The sequence below is a fragment of the Acanthaster planci genome, linkage group LG02, assembly GCF_054643075.1.
Source record: "Acanthaster planci isolate LZ-2023a linkage group LG02, COTS_SCS, whole genome shotgun sequence".
Taxonomy (NCBI): Eukaryota; Metazoa; Echinodermata; class Asteroidea; order Valvatida; family Acanthasteridae; genus Acanthaster; species Acanthaster planci.
Genome location: NC_141778.1, coordinates 7,522,191 through 7,534,685, shown reverse-complemented (window position 1 = coordinate 7,534,685; position 12,495 = coordinate 7,522,191). Strand labels below are relative to the sequence as shown.

Sequence of the window (12,495 nt, the reverse complement as noted above, 5' to 3'; positions counted from 1 at the left end):
TTGGGAAGGACCGCAGCATGATGGCGGGCTGGGTTCGAACGACGCTATATGGTGAATGTCTACAATATTTTGTACGTACGGCGTACGGTTTCGTCCGAGCCGAAACGAATGGACCGGTGCCCTGTCTACCACTTGATGCAGATTAGTTATGATCTGTGAACCCAAATCCCCCAACTAGATAACTTTGGAAAATTTTATCATGTAACAACAGACCTAAAACATAATGCATGATGGGCGTCTTGTCAAGTTGCTTACAAACACGTGCGCTCCACCTTTAACAGATCTGGAGAAGTTCTCTGAAAACAACTTCATAACTCAACAGTGCGACTGGCATCAGCTCCAATAACTCTTTTTTATTCAGCTTTCGTCTAATATCCACTGGCAGCAGTCTGAGCACGTCTAAGTATTTACCTCATCAAACTTTGAACCGTCGATCAGCACTTGCATGTTGTCCATTATTAGTTCGCGATAGTTTCACTCCTAGTTCCACCGTACTTGACCGGGATGAATATTATAAAGTACATGTTCACTGTACAAAGCAGCCTACAAACCCGTGACCTCTGCCGTAGTGTACATTTCGCGTGACTGTTACTCCGAGACTGGCAGTGATAAAGACCAAAGTCCGTTTGCCTTGGCGCTTTCGTCAGTACTACTATAGGTGACGTGAATACGAATGAACTGCTTTTTCTATGAAATGGATGTGTTTCAGCCTAGAATCTGTGGATGTTTTTCCGTCATTTGATATTAACACAAAGTAAGTGCAAGCGAAATCCTCAATGTGAATTTTCAGTTACACGAAGGTTCAGTCTGTGTAAGGTTCAGTTCATTTGTGTAAAAAGAGGCAAATCGATGTAGGCCTATATTTATCTTGTAGTTTGTATCTCTGCATAAAGTAATGCTATTGTATTTTTCGTACTATGCTGCATTAACATTCCAAATTTTGGCAAATTTATGCTTTGTTGTGCTGATCATACGGAACACGTAATAGTAAACTGTTTTTACAGAGTTTTTCTTCGAACAAAATTGATGTAGCCGCAATTACATGTTTTGGAATGACATTTGGTAGCTCTTCCACTAGAAAAAGGGGACGCTTCGATAACGGAGAATTCCAATTTAAAAAAGCTGCGACATGTGTATGTCTGTGCTAGTCAATTCAAGGGATCGATTTAGAGTAGTGAGGAATGACATAATATACAACGCTTAAAATTCATCCTAAATTTAATCCATGAATTATAATAATAAAGTTATTAAATAAACAACAGTAGGGATCCGGAGACTTGAACACCATCATTACATGAAATAATTCGCAGGAAACGAAATACAACTGCAGTGTCACTCTGCAGGTCAAAAAGTGGTGCTCCAACAACTTTCATCTTTTGATTTCTAAACCGCCAAAATTAAGGCAAATGATTTCAAACCTTGGTTATCATTCGAGATGGTGAAGAAAATCAAACGAGAAGACAGCAACCAACCGACCATCCGCGTCGAGCACGATCGGGAGTTCGCGTCCACTCAACAACAGGGCCCGCGTCCCCCTCGGCAGCAGCAGCAGCGGCAACAACAGCAACAGCAGTATGAAGTACAGCGACAGCAACCGGTAATGCAGCAACACCAGTTATACCGAGCCAATGGGTTATCACCCCAGCCGCAGCTGTACCCGGCCGCCCGATCTTCTCCCGACCACGGGACCGTCATCCTGGGCCCCGTCGTCCCGACGTCTCCAGCCAGGCGGTACCGGGCCAAAACGGCCAAGACGCTGGGAAGTCTTCAAATCGTCATATGCATCGTATCAGCCGTGCTCGGTGTTGTGGCAGCTGCAATAAACACTTGGGGCGCTTTAGTCGGCCTTCCCATCTGGGCTGGAATTTGTGTAAGTATATTCTGGTTATACTTCTGATAATAAATCGCGAGCCATAACCACTTGGCCACCTCCGAATTTTGGCTTGCATACCGAGGATAGTTACCTTTTCAAAATACCAAGCGGCCATCAAACTATTATTGATGCAATAGTACACTCTCTGTCTACTACTTCAAAGTTCCTGAATTTCGTGCACTTGGTGATCGATAAGTCCTCGATTTCGCACTTTAATAAGAGTAATTTTGTCATGCAAAGCTTTTGTTTAAACAGTCTCTCTTGAAATTATTACAGTCCACAGTTACAATTTACAGAGTACTCCAGGGCAGACTCTACAGGATTCAAACAGCTGTACAATGAAATTCGACTTTACACTTACTGCTTAAGTCTCTAGGATTTGCCTTTCAATTGTACAATCTCGCGGAGGCTCCAACAGTTATTATTTATTGCAAGCCTACCTTTTCTTTAATTTATAAGTAAAATACATTACAGTCACTGGTTAATAAATTTCCATCTTGGGCAGAGTCTGAGTTTTATATCTCATCTGGGTCATCGCTATGTCACCTCGTGGTATGTCAATCTGACGTCAGTAACTACTGACTTCATTCCTTTTCTTTCATGCACTAGTTCTACCTCCCCGCCGGAATACTCGGTGTGTTGTCCACAAAACCAACGAACATGCAGAATTGTGTGGTAAGCCGTACAACCATATACATGTACTTTTATGATAGTCTTATGTTACAGCATAATTCACTTTCAAAACTATTGGACGTTCACGAGACGAGACCAACAGTATTTTGGAGTTTAGTATTTAAGTTGTAGATCATTGGATAGCAGTTGTGGATACTGAGCTAACTAGATACCGTGCACGATATGGGGCCGATGGGTACCTCCCCCATGTCCAATCCCTATACACACTCTAGACTATTGTTACCTAACACATCCCTCCTAGAAGTCTGTAAAGAATTCCTGAGATTCCGATCAAACTATGACCAACACAAAGGCGGGGGGGGTTCTCTCCGCCCCATATCTTGCATCATATGGCTAACTATACTCATGCACGCCGAGTATGAAGGTAGTGCATGCCAAACACAATGGTAATGATACCGAGAAAAAGAACTCAGTACTAGATAAAATTAGGACAACGGTATTACGTTTAAATGTGTTTCTGGCAGTACTGTCCAAAACAAAACTCCAAACAAAACTGATTATGCTATAGCGGTGATGATCAAGATGTGGTTGTATTGAAATGAAGAAGTTATTAACACTTCAATGCAAAATATTTCAGAGCTCCGAATTAATTTGCTTTCTTTCGTCTTGCAGATCAATTCCTGTTTAGTCATGTCCGTGTTCTCAGCAGTGGTAGCGGGTTGTAGCGCAACAGTAGCAGGTATTGCAGCCGCCAACGAGTATCATCATGATGGCTATTCATCTTACTGGGTGGCGAGTATCCAATGTACTAGTATAGTCATTTGCCAAAGTTGAAAGGCCCACTTCTCGTTGTGCTCGTTTTGTCTCTCGCACAGTCATAGGCACTGAAACAGACCCTGTCGTAGTTTATCAATCAAGACCAGGAATTCTGATGGTATTTCTGTCACTGGGCCAGCATTACGTTGTCTCATTGTTTGATAACATAACTTTTTTCCAGCGGTCCACATCATCTGAGTACAGTGTAGTGCTGTGAGCATTTGAATGACAACTCTTGCGAAGGCAGGTCTTGTATGACTTTTCGTCTGTAGTGCAGCGTGGGTAAACAAAAGGCAGTCTAAGTCATCAGAAACGGAAGAGGGCACACTAAATATTAGACTCTTATGGAAGTCAAAAGGCTGTTTTTCTTTGGGTTAATGCATGTTGTATGGGTAGTCCTAAACTTTATTTACAAATATGGACTGCTTCAGGTGTTATAGTAAAACTATCCTCCCAAGGTGATCTATGGACAATCTATTTTAATGCTCCATGGACCACCGAGGGAGGATAGTTTTACTTTACCGCGAGATAAAGCAGTCAATATTTGTTTTATAACACCTACTCACAGATTTTGCAAAATTTAAGCTAAAAATCAATTGTGAAACACCAAACTGAAATTTACATTCATCAAATTCAAGAATTCAAGTGGAACAGCAACGTTTGAATACATTCATTAACTCATGAGTACATTCATGTACTCATGACAATGTATCTCCTACATCATGAACAGGTGGGTAACGGCATCATTGACATCTTGGTATGCATCACGGCACTTGGGGAGATGGTAGTGGCAATCACACAGTCCACCTACTGCTGCCGACACCGATGCGCTTGCTGTCAATCGCCACCGTCCCGACAGCCAAACCAAACGGTAAGATTTAGTTTGTTGCTTTGAAAGAAAATATTCGCTCATTGAAATGAAGAAGTGGACCTCAAACATATGGTTACGTGATCTTAATACAGGTCTGGACAAGTCCTGGTATGGATGTATTGGGGAGAACAGGGCTCATCTGACTAATGGGTTTGTACTGGCTTCTTCCACGTTACACTTTGCCTACTAGGGGCTGGAAAAAACTACGGCTGGCCGTCACTACAAAATCAGCAATCAAACACTGCATTAAAAACACTATACATGTATATGCTACTAGAATACTAAATAACGCAACAAATGTATACAGGTACTACCATTACCTAACCCCAACCAGGGGTGTTCTTTCTGTCACCGAGGGACCACCCATACAACTAGTGGGCAATGTGAGAATGGCCTCACATTCGTGTGTGCAAGATTTTGGGTGTAAACACACTGCACCTGTATTATGGTATATGCAACAGCCAGATGAAGATTGGATAGCAACAAGGGCACCATACCAAGCCAGCATGATGGCTGCCTGTGTGTATGAAACAATAAGCCTTTTGCTAGTTAAATTTGAATAAAATCTGGTACACTGATTTATATGATTGCACAATGCACATAAACAATTTGAATTCCCCAGACGAAAGACACTTACTTTTGCTTCCCCCGAATGTTCATATGAATTTAAAGAACGTGGTATACTATACTTGCGAAAGGCTTACTGCACTTAAAGTAAAATAAAACTTACATTCTGTATCATAAAAGAATACCAATATGACTGACCTTTGAGGAAAACTTATGTTGGATTTCTTTTGCCGTAATCGTCAACATTTCCATAGGTTCGCTTTGAAACACCGGTGCGCTATGTGACTGGGAACAACCCAACTGTGCAGCTTGCTATGCCATACCAACAGCATCAGCAGCAGCCACCTGGGTATCATGTCGAGGGCATTGTACCACTGCAGAATGCACCACGAAACGTACAGCCTCACCACCCAAACACAGTCGGTGGTAAATGAAGTCACATTTTTTCTTTCGGGTTGCTGTTCCCAGCTGAGGCTTGGGCCATGGATAAGACATTTCATTCAAATGATAATGCTTTGAATCTACGACGGTCAGAGATCGTCTGGGCTTCAACTATGGATTTATAATACACCTCTTAAGGGTTCGCCATCCTGAACTAAAGCACGGTCAAGCAGAGTTCACTGATACAGGCCTATATGAAATGACATGATCTTCTGGTCACTTACAGCCCATCAGGGCACATAGACTGGTCACTGAATTATGCCAATCCATGTGTTTACTGTATCACACCACCCTTTGAAAATGACATTGCCATTAGGTTCAACACCCCCCCGCTCCCAATTTTTCATACTGACGAAAGAAAGAGGGCTGGAGTCCAAACTTTGATGTCAATTCCATGTAAGATACCAGACAAATAAAAAGGGCTAAAATGTGTTAATTTTTGTCTATTGGAAAAAGAATTTTATAGTATACAGTGAATGGCAAAAATAAGCTCGTTTTAGATGATTGTTGCTTGCTCTGAAAACACATTTTTGAGGGATACCCAACCAGACATAACGTACCATCACTGAAGTACTAAATGGCAAATCAATTAACTCAGTACTACCACCTACCTGAAAAAAGCAGATGAACAAATAGCCTGTTGAATTCAACAAACCAAGAACAGGCAGACTTTCCTCTCTGTTGGGCCCTAATGTCTCTTTGAAACCCTGATTTCTATCTGGCAGATTACCTTGCGACTCAACGTGTAGATACTACAATAGAGCTACCAGCCTACACCGATTCACCACCTCCGAGTTACACCTTAAGCACAGGTCACATGTAGAAGATCATGCATTTTGTATCATACCCAATATCAGGTATATTTTTATACCCTTCTTGTAACACCTCTGTGATGAGAATAACCTGGAATATGGAAATACCGCACATTGCTGATAGCATAAGGAACTCGTAACTACAACTGATCTCCAAGTACAAATCTGGGGTGCTTGTTGGTTCCTGATCCTTCCGACGGAATGTTTGGAAGAGCCAGTTCCAACCACTCCAATCATTGAAAAAATCTTTACAAATCTATTACCCATGAACAGTGACTTCACTCCTAACAGCTGATCATGGTTGGTAAAGTTCTCAAATGGCTTCTGATTTGTGGCCATTGAACCCCCCCCAGAAAAAAATTTTTAAAAACCCAGCAGGTTTACTAAATAGTCATTAAGGTCACAAGAATTACAGATGAAGTCACGATACAATAAGATGAAACCGGTTTCCGTTGAACAAAACGCTTTAATTGACCATTTGTTATTACCATGATCATACATATACAAAGCTAATGTTTATGATTCCCTTACATTATCCAATGTCACCCAATAGCAAGATATAAACAACTTTTTATGTGCATATGAACATTCAAACAACTTTACTGACAATGTAGCGACTGATATGTTATTCTGGCTATAGGCATTTTATAAAAAGATGAGCAGAAATATCACTCGGAGCTAAATTTCTGAAAACTTCTGAAGTGAGTGTACAAAGAAAAGGGAACAGAAAGACAAGCTGAGAAACCTTCTGAGTCAGCTTAATGAAAAAAAACAAGCTATGCCCAAATCACTCGGCTAGGGCTTGGCTAGGCTAGAGATGGCATATTCGCCTGTGAAGCCGGTGTCTAGAAGCTAAAGCCACATCCCACAGGTGTGTGTGTTACTATCAGCCACAGTCAAGTAATTTAAATCAGGCTTAAAGAAGCTCAGCTCCACAGTCATGAATCCATAATAAGACCCTACGGCTGAATTTTGAGGTTACTGGAACGGTTGAGGTTCAAGAAACACAGGTATTTGACAAAACATGAATATCAAGACTATTCAAAGCCATGGAATGTTCCCTTTTATACATTAAAAACTTTGTATATATTTTACAACTCCTTAAAAAGAATGTCTACAGAGTTTATTCAGCATTACAGAAACTCTAAAGAAAAGGAGTGCAAAGACACTTTCATAAAGTGGGTTTGAATCTGAACAGTATCACTGGAACTGCAGGTAACAGGCTGATATGTTCCTTCTGTGTACATTAAAAGGCTGTGCATCCACTCCACGGTGTTGAGATGCACTCAAAACTGAATAAAAGCCCAATGATCAGGGGTAACAGCATTTAGCCCACTCCTCTGGCCAAACTACCATTTGTAAGATTTCACAGTAACTGCTTTGCCATATTTCAGTACAATTATAAAGGTCTTGTTCCATTCCTTGCTGCTGAACATAGTTGACTAATTAATATTAATTTGGTACCTTGCATTGTAAGACTGCAAGGTGTGCAGAATCAGCTTATGTATATTCATATTAATGTTGCTATCATGAATATTTATGACATGATAGTAGTTTAAAGTTATTGGGATGGTGGAACAGACAAGTGGCATTCATACGCTTGCTGTAATAAAAGCTTTGCTGGTGAGTTTGACAAATTGTGTGAATGTTACTTATTTGCTTGGCTGGTCCAACTGCCATATTTCTCTAGCCACCCTCTTGGCCCCAAGTCACTGAGCTGTAAAGTGGAAAATGTTGCTTAGCACATTTCTAGGCTAAGCAGATATCAGCAGGAAACCGGCCATGAGTCATAAACATTGCATGACATGTATTACTGGTTGCTCATTTTTGCTAAGCAAAAATTTCTCAAGCTGTGTCCGAATGTGTACTTGTCTGTGGCTTGAAACTGTACACAAATATATGGTTGTGGATGCAGCCGCTTCCCATAGAGTCGCGTGTAATTTCAAGCCGCAGCCAAGTCTTTGGACACAGCCTTAGCATAGGAAATATCTATGCTTATCAACTCCGTCAAAATGGTTCCCGCTGCCTGACCACAAATTGTATTTGCTTACCTGAGGGAAGCAAAGAGGCTTGTGTGTGTTTGTCTGTGTGTTTGTATGTGTGTCTGTTGGTCTTTCAAATTGAAACAAGTTTATTGACCCGCTCCAGATCATCCATGAGGACGCTGATTGTCCGCTTCATCTGCAGGGGGTCTGGGGGATTGTACTGTGAGTCCTTGCTCTCGGCTGATTGGTTGAAGGCAAGCTCCAAAGCTGCAAAGAGGAAGTATTTGAGCGTTTCACTTCTGTGCAAACTGTTCAATTCAAAGAAAATTGAATTGGTGTACAAATCATGTGGGTGAAATTGCATTCATTATCAATGTCACTTTTTCACTCTGTGGTTTACTGCACCTACGCACGCTTTGTCAGGTTTGGACATCGGCAGTAATAATGAAACAAATGCACTGGCAACTTGCACATTTTGCAATTAATCTTTTAAATGTCCATCTTGGTAAAAGACACTGACAACGCTCGCATAAATGCTTTCTTTTTGCCAGTAACATTTATCACACTTTTTTTTTTCAAATGAATGTGCCACAGTTTCACTTTGCTTGCAATTAACATTTTCTTTCACAACATTATGCTTTCCAAACAGAATGGACGCCCTAAATAGTGCAGCTCTAATGTGTGGTGCTGAGACTTTATATTCTCACAAAACCGAACATCTTGAGGATGGTTCATACTTTAGGAATGGGCAAAAGCAAAGTAAAGATGACGTCACAAAATGCAGTAAAATCAAAATGGAATAGCTTCAACTTGTGCGAGTTCTCAGCACAAAGATTTGGTCTGACAACACAAGTAAGAACTGGCCTGAAGTCTGCACCCGACTCTGCAGCGGCTCAAAAACAACTTGCTGAAAAGCAAGTAAAAATTTTCAGATTTTTTTCATTAAGGAAACACTATCATGAAGAAGGGCTTTCAAATTTTATAGAGGTTGTGCATTGTTGACGTCTACACGGTGTGTCGGAGGCTTTTTTGTTATCTCATTTTAGTAACAACAAATGCACAAAAGATTGACCTGAGCCTATCCCAGTGATATCGAGCTCTTGCCCTCAGAGGACGCATTAACACATAACCTCTATTGCCTTGACATAAACACAGGTCTCTTGTTTACAATGAGCCTGTGGACCAGGCCCATTTGAAGCAACGCCCTCAATGAGTCATGCACAAGGCCAATGCAACCATCAGCCATACTATACCTTCGATCTGCTCCTCCACGTAGTCCATGCGTCGCTTGAGCTCCTCCTCAACACACACGATGTGGTTGAAGAGATGCAGCTTGCAGATGCTGGCTGGCACGGTGGGGTTGCCGGAAGGCACTGGGTCGGCCTGAACAGGGGCTGGTTCTGAGCTTGGTTGGGGTGGCGATGTGGTGGACTGTCAAGCAAATGACATATGCGTCATTACAATAAGTTTTGATATAATATACAAAGCCAGTACAGACTGCATGAGATGTATCTAACAGAATGTTTGATTACTTCTGTGATGTTCTCATATGTTCACATTGAAATGTGCAATATGAGGTAACCAATGAACAATCTCAGGTATAAAAACTAGGTCAAGGGGTCCTTTATTGATTAAATTTGCTTAAGCGAATCAAAACAGTCTTGAAGTACACAGGTCTATGGCTGAAATAACACATACGACTATGAAAGCCACTTGCTAGCAGCTGCAACCACTACCCATAATGTGTGTTTTTCTCCAAGCTGTAGCCAATAAATTCTTTTCTCCAAGTCAGCCATCTTGGGTCAAATGTGAAAGGTGAGTGTTTTTCTGGACTTAAAACTACTTGTAAGAATAAGGGTGACACTTTTAAGTATGAAGAGTCATGTCATGTATGGGTCTCGACACCTCTGAGAGTAAAACAAGTATTGTACCAAGAAATAGTCCGACTCTCACCTCCAAAGAGTGATCAATCTATGACAAGGATGCCATCTCAAATGGCAATTGCAAGGCCAAGGTCCAATGACCAAAATGTGTGCATATCATGCATCATATGCACATAGTGCTCTCAATGTGTTGATGCATCTAACATGCCACTCTTCAACATAACGCATCCAAGGCCTGATTATTGGTCATGCGATGGTGAACACTGGACGCTGATGGTTGCCGATGGGCACTGAAGCGTATTGGGGCAATTCATAATCATCATGCAAGATACATACATGTATGTGACCTGGCACGACAAAATGAGCGTAAAGTCGCATTCTGCTCTTTCCCGTTTTGAGGGTTCAAAGTCATATATTGGCATTTTGTTATATTTTAAAAAAGTAATACCTCTATTTAATTCCAATTTTGTTAGCAGGACCAGATATTTAAAAATGTTATTTTCTCAGCAATTTCAATGATAGCATTATTTGTGCCCGGTCAGAAATGTTGAAACAGTGTCAGAAAAAAAGACAGAAAGCTACTAGAGTAATGTCACATTGTCACCTTATACTTTTACCCTAAGTGTTCTATGCACATACCACCGAAAAGTAATATCTCAATTTTTTAATATTCCGACTTTTGGCTCATTTTGTGGTGACAGGTCACATATATAAAATGCACCAAATTCAATCGCAAGATGTGACATCATGTGCGCGGGCCCAATTGTGAAAAGTTAGGTCAGCAATAATGTCAAAGTACAGGGTTCAAAAATCATTTGAACTCTGATGTGATATGCTAACGTCCACTGGCAACTGATCACTGGCTCTTCAACAACCATAATGTGCCACATGCGGGATGATCACAATTTTCAGTCGCCAAGCTGGCAATAATCCAGCCCTATGTCTTCTTGCATTTCCACTGAACAATGGGAGCGACCTGACCCATGAAACTTAAGGGTCAAAGGTTAATGTTTACAAACCTTGGCAGCAACCGATGTGCTGTCATTCTCTGCCTCGCTGGATGAAGCTGATTTCTTGGTGTATTTTATGAGGGGTTCGTCATCTGAGGAATCACCATGATTGGCTGGCCGTTCCTTGGCGCTGCTGTCTGCTTTCCCATCATGCTCTGGGGTCCCCACTTTCTGTGTTTCACTGGTAACAGGGTCCTTCACTTCGGAGGCCTGACTTGATGTGCCACTGCCAAGCATGGTATGTGCATCTCCAGATGAATTGCCTTTGGGGTTCTGCAAATTGTCCCTTTCTGCTCTGTCTGATTTCCCATCATGCACTGGTGTAACCGGTTTCCCACTTTCAATGGTAACCCCATCCTTGGCTCCCTGGGAGGTGGACTGTTCTGGGTCTGGGATGATGCAAGCTGTCAGCTTTTCAGTGGGCGGTGTTTCTGCTTGCAGTGTGGAACTCAAAGGGGTGCTCTTGTCAGGAACAAAAGGTGCATTGCCACTTGACGTATTGTCTTGTTTTGAGTCCGATGTGGTAGTTGGTGTTGAAAAAGTTGAACTCTCCAACACTTCTTTTGAATCAACTTCCACGGGACTTGCTTCAGCATTTACCGAGTCCAAACAGCCAACAGTTTCTTCTGGGACTGGATTTTTATTTGGGATCAAGGTTTTGCCAACAACTGAGGGAAAATCAAATTCCTCAGCGTGTTTGACGCCCTCTTGTAGCAGGCCCATGTCACCACTGTCCCCAATATCCCCCTGGTTACCGGCAGCAGCCCCACTGCTCTCTTTGCTCACATCATCGGTTCCCGTGCCTACCACCTCAGGGATAACTTCTTCCATAATGCTGTCAACAACGACGTCACTCCTCATGGACTCAGTGAGGGCACTGGTCTCGGCGGACGTCTGGAGAACGTCTGATTCCTCCAGGCTGGTCTGGAGTTGCTGGGTGTGAGCAGAGTCATCCAGGGGCGTGCTTTCATCCCTCAGCCCCCAGTGATAGGACCAGAGCTTCAGGTCAGGGTGGTTGTCACTTCTTAACATGAAGAAACAAAAATGAAATTGTCAGTAAATTTTTTATACACTGCATTATCGTTTTTTCAGGAATCTGCTTCCTAAACATTTTTATACAACAAATGCAAAGCGATTCCCAATTCGTCTTCTAATTATCGGTTCAAGCTGTTGACAGATAACACCATCCATAAACATAACTCAAAATGGGAAAATCTTGTGTCTTGTAAAGGAGTGTTGGTGTTGAGTTGGGTCAAACAAGTTTTTTTGTGACTGCCTGCACTGGCTGTATTTTGGGAGACCTTTCATTTTGATTCATGCACTGATTTGATTTGTATGCCACATTCCAAGGTCCTATAATACATGTTTGTGAAAAGCGTGAGAAAACAGAACACCTTTCCATGCTATTTTCTGAAAACAGTCCAAATACATAAACAGAGGGCTTATGCCTTTCTACAAGGCAGTCAACAATAAATAAAAAAACAAACCCAAAACACAGATCCATTTGAGGAAGCTGACGTTGCAAGCCAACCTTTATAAACCGATTGCACGCTCTATGTCCAGCAGTGCAATTGGCCTTTTGCAAGTTCAATTTGAATAAAATC

General features: G+C 41.7%; 2 protein-coding genes across 7 annotated transcripts in view; one reads left to right on the top strand and one right to left on the bottom strand.

Annotated features, from left to right (window-relative positions):
• The first annotated feature begins 31 nt into the window (after nt 1–31).
• On the top strand, nt 32–7,650 carry LOC110979527 (uncharacterized). Its single transcript, XM_022235392.2, has 7 exons — nt 32–754; nt 1,436–1,870; nt 2,483–2,548; nt 3,179–3,298; nt 4,053–4,193; nt 5,015–5,186; nt 5,927–7,650. The coding sequence occupies exons 2-7, from the start codon at nt 1,436–1,438 to the stop codon at nt 6,022–6,024; spliced, it is 1,032 nt and encodes a 343-aa protein (XP_022091084.2). The 5' UTR covers nt 32–754; the 3' UTR covers nt 6,025–7,650.
• The window catches only part of LOC110979526 (uncharacterized), a 25,989-nt gene continuing 19,953 nt past the window's right edge, over nt 6,460–12,495 (bottom strand). For all 6 annotated transcript variants that reach the window (XM_022235387.2, XM_087133577.1, XM_022235390.2 and 3 more), the window contains 3 exons: nt 10,901–11,915; nt 9,252–9,429; nt 6,460–8,265 (listed from right to left, as the gene is read on the bottom strand). In XM_022235387.2, coding sequence (XP_022091079.2) covers nt 8,129–8,265; nt 9,252–9,429; nt 10,901–11,915 — 1,330 coding nt within the window. In that variant the 3' untranslated portion in view covers nt 6,460–8,128. The remainder of the gene's footprint in view (nt 8,266–9,251; nt 9,430–10,900; nt 11,916–12,495) is intronic.